Source organism: Coffea eugenioides, chromosome 7 (assembly GCF_003713205.1).
Source record: "Coffea eugenioides isolate CCC68of chromosome 7, Ceug_1.0, whole genome shotgun sequence".
Lineage (NCBI taxonomy): Eukaryota > Viridiplantae > Streptophyta > Magnoliopsida > Gentianales > Rubiaceae > Coffea > Coffea eugenioides.
In genome coordinates, this window is record NC_040041.1 from 39,739,203 (window position 1) to 39,742,714 (window position 3,512).

At 36.2% G+C, this 3,512-nt stretch overlaps 1 protein-coding gene across 1 annotated transcript; it reads left to right on the plus strand.

The window, feature by feature from the left end:
• The first annotated feature begins 535 nt into the window (after positions 1 to 535).
• On the plus strand, positions 536 to 2,953 carry LOC113777835 (gamma-glutamylcyclotransferase 2-1-like). Its single transcript, XM_027323048.1, has 8 exons — positions 536 to 838; positions 1,116 to 1,241; positions 1,337 to 1,413; positions 1,704 to 1,760; positions 1,847 to 1,903; positions 2,011 to 2,051; positions 2,181 to 2,252; positions 2,339 to 2,953. The coding sequence occupies exons 2-8, from the start codon at positions 1,133 to 1,135 to the stop codon at positions 2,595 to 2,597; spliced, it is 672 nt and encodes a 223-aa protein (XP_027178849.1). The 5' UTR covers positions 536 to 838; positions 1,116 to 1,132; the 3' UTR covers positions 2,598 to 2,953.
• The last annotated feature ends 559 nt before the right edge of the window (positions 2,954 to 3,512 follow it).

The following is a 3,512-nucleotide window of genomic DNA, read 5'->3' on the forward strand; positions in this document are numbered from 1 at the left end:
AAATAGTATTGGTCTTTTTACTTTTGAATTTTACTTCAAATTACAAACACTACAAGAGATAAGGGAAAATATAGACTTTAAAAATTAGATTAATAATTTCATAGTCTCTTAGCATAATCCCATAAAATAAATTAAATGAATTTAGTCAAGGTTACATAATAGTGTAAAAATAGTAGTAACTATTGGCCACCTAATTTTGGCAAAGTGTAGAATGGTAGAGGGCAACGTTTTATTTAACTTATTTACCAATTAGTATACATTCTTGATAGGCAATTAATTTTATATGTAAACGAAGTCAATGAATGCAAAAATAACCATTTTTTAGTTATTGTCCATGAATTCCCCCGATTTGAACGTGGGTTGTAAATTGTAATTGTATGCAATCATGTATGGTGTACATAAAACACGGCATGGTACATGAATCCATGCGTCATTACATATCACATACATTATCATCACCTTTTTTTTCCTTTTCTTTTTTCTTTTTCTCTTTGTGGCCTTTTACCGGATCCACCGATTATAAGATTGCCTTCTCTGGCCTGGCGATACCCTCTCTCGAAAACCATAGAGAGAACGAGAGACAGCGGGAGAAAAAAGACTCAGCGATTCGAAGAGAAAATCATAAAAGCTCTCTCGTTCTCTAGGGTTTTCCTTTCCTGAAACCTTCGATTTCGCCTTTTTTTCCCTCTATCGGCTGATTGATTGATTGGTTGGTTAATTGATTGATTTCCGAATCCGGAATCCAAAATCGAAGTTTGAAGGGCTATATAAGACTGTGAAATTCTTCAACACTGATTTCGTTGGCATTACTACCTTGGTACCTTCAATTCGTTGTTAGGTAAGCCTGTCTTTGTATTGAAGTCCCGCTCTTGGGACTGCAACGATGTCGTTTTTCTGTTTGGAAGAATTTCCGGTTGAGCAAAAATTTGGTCATTCCGTTGATTTTTGTTTTCCTGGAGTTTCGAATCACAAATTGCTGTACAATGAATGAATTGTTTTTACACTTTTTAGGTGGCATTTCTCCGTTTCTGTGTTGGAATACCTGATTAAGATTTGAATTTTTTTTTGGTACCGGTGTATGCTAATATTACAAAATGGCGTGCAATTTGCTGCAGCCGATAATTTAGAGAAGATGGTGTTCTGGCTGTTTGGATATGGCTCATTGGTTTGGAATCCCGGTTTCGAATATGAAGAGAAAATAATAGGTTTCATCAAGGATTATCGCCGGGTTTTCGATCTTGGTAAGCAATTCTTCATATTCCTAATTTTTGCAAGACATATTTTGTCATTTTATTAGTATTATCCTTAACTTTTTTTTTTTTGTCTTTTTGGGCAGCTTGCATTGACCATAGGGGCACTCCTGAGCGACCGGCAAGAACTTGCACCTTGGAACAGATACAAGGGGCAGTTTGCGTAAGTGGGCTTTCTGTTTAATTCTTCTAGTATTGAGTGGTTTTTGATAATGGGAAAAAGCGATTGCTTGTGGAAGGGTAAAATTGAACAAGAAATGCTATAAACTGTTTGTCTGATTACTAAAATTATAAATGTTCATTGATTAATCACATATAAGGTTTGGATAAGTCAATGGTTTATTATTTATGTTGATTTCTGTTTAAGATGAAATTCGTCAGTCAAATGAATTGAATTTAAATCACATTGTTCAGTTGCCATCTTTTTGACGTCATTTGTATTCTTTCTTGTAGTGGGGTGCTGCATATTGCTTCGGAGGAGGACCGGAGAAGGAAAAAGCAGCAATGGAGGTATGTGTTTATGATTTGGTTTTATTATTTCTTTTATCACGGAAATGCAGTGGATTTTTCTGCTCATGCTGCTTCAACTTGTGTAGTATTTACAACGAAGAGAATGCGAGTATGATCAGAAGACTCTTGTGGACTTTTATAAGGTGAGCGTTCTGAAGAAGTATAGCTTGTAATTAATCGCACCAAATCAAGGGCATTGTGATTTGGATTTTATTTTCTCAAAATTTATTGATTTATTTTTTAAATTCAGGAAGGAGACACTGAGGAACCAGCCCTAACTGGTGTGATAGTGTAAGTTTTAGCTGCTTTCATTTTGTCCATCATACCATTTACTTATGTATCCCACACCTCAACCAACCACTCATGCACGAATGTGTATCTGTTTGAAGTTCTTATCTTGAGTTGTCTGGGTTTTTGTAGTTTTACATCCACCCCTGACCCTGTCTCAAATAAGTACTACCTAGGCCCTGCCCCTTTGGAAGACATGGCAAGGTGACGATCATGTAGTTTTTGCTCTGTTTATTTTACTTTTAACACTTGCAGTGTCATTTTTTAATTACATTAATTTGTCTCATTAGGCAAATTGCAACGGCCTTTGGTCCCTGTGGCAATAACAGAGACTACCTCTTTTTATTGGAGAAAGCCATGTTTGATATTGGCCATGAAGATGACTATGTAATAGAATTGGCAAATGAGGTGAGGAAAGTTTTGGGAGTTCTGGGCATTTGTATACCAAAGGAGAAGAGATTGCTTGGACCTTCCCACATCCCACTCAAATCGCTAGTCTCACCAATCAATTTACGGCGGTTGCCGGAAGCTGTTGCTATGGATTCTTGAAGTGGAAAAAAGGCGGAATTCTTTTTAACAAAATGGAGGCTGACATTTTATTGCGGAACCTCTCTAAATTATACCACTTTATTTTGAAGTTGTTGGATCTTTTTCTAGAACTAGACTTTCTTCTGTGACTTTTAAGCGGTTGGATTGATGGATTCAAATCTGACTTAGTATTTAGAATTTTATAGTATGCGGCTTTAGAACCTAAGTACTGAATAATTGACTGGCACGTCTTGACTGTAGCTCCCGGCCAATGGAATTAATGCTGTATTTCTATTTTTCTTCCTTGCCGTTTCTTTTTCTTATGTCACACAAATCTCTATTGAAAATTTCCCATAACTTTGCTTATGAATTGATCAGGTTGTAAGTTTTTGGTGCTTCTGAAAGAAATGTTCGAATGTTTCCTTTTAACTCATTTGGCAACTCTGGAAAAGAAATATATGAAACTCAATATTCTCTTATGTTAATGTAAAGTCAAGTACTCTCTCTCTGCTGTTATAGCCCCCAAACTAGGTTTTGGGAGATTCCAGCATACTTGCAGGAATTGTTTAGCGACAGAACTGTGGAATTGTGCTATCCTGTTAGAAGTTTATGATTTCTTTCGTATTGACGAATGCATGGGAAGAATCAATCCTGCTAGGGGCAAGGTATACTAACTGTTTTAGGGAAAATGATCATTTTCATCCCTAAACTTTTTTTTCCCGTCGATTTAGTCCCTAACTTTTATTTTTGGTTAATTTAATACATGAATTTAATTTTTGGATCTAATTAAGTCATTCTACGGCGGCGCCACCACCTTTAGCTCCTAATTTAATATTAAATAAGGGCATTTTGGGAAATGCAAATTATCTCTTCTTTGCTACCAATCTCTGCCACCAACAACCCATCTCCTCCTTCTTCTCTTCTCATTCTCTTTCC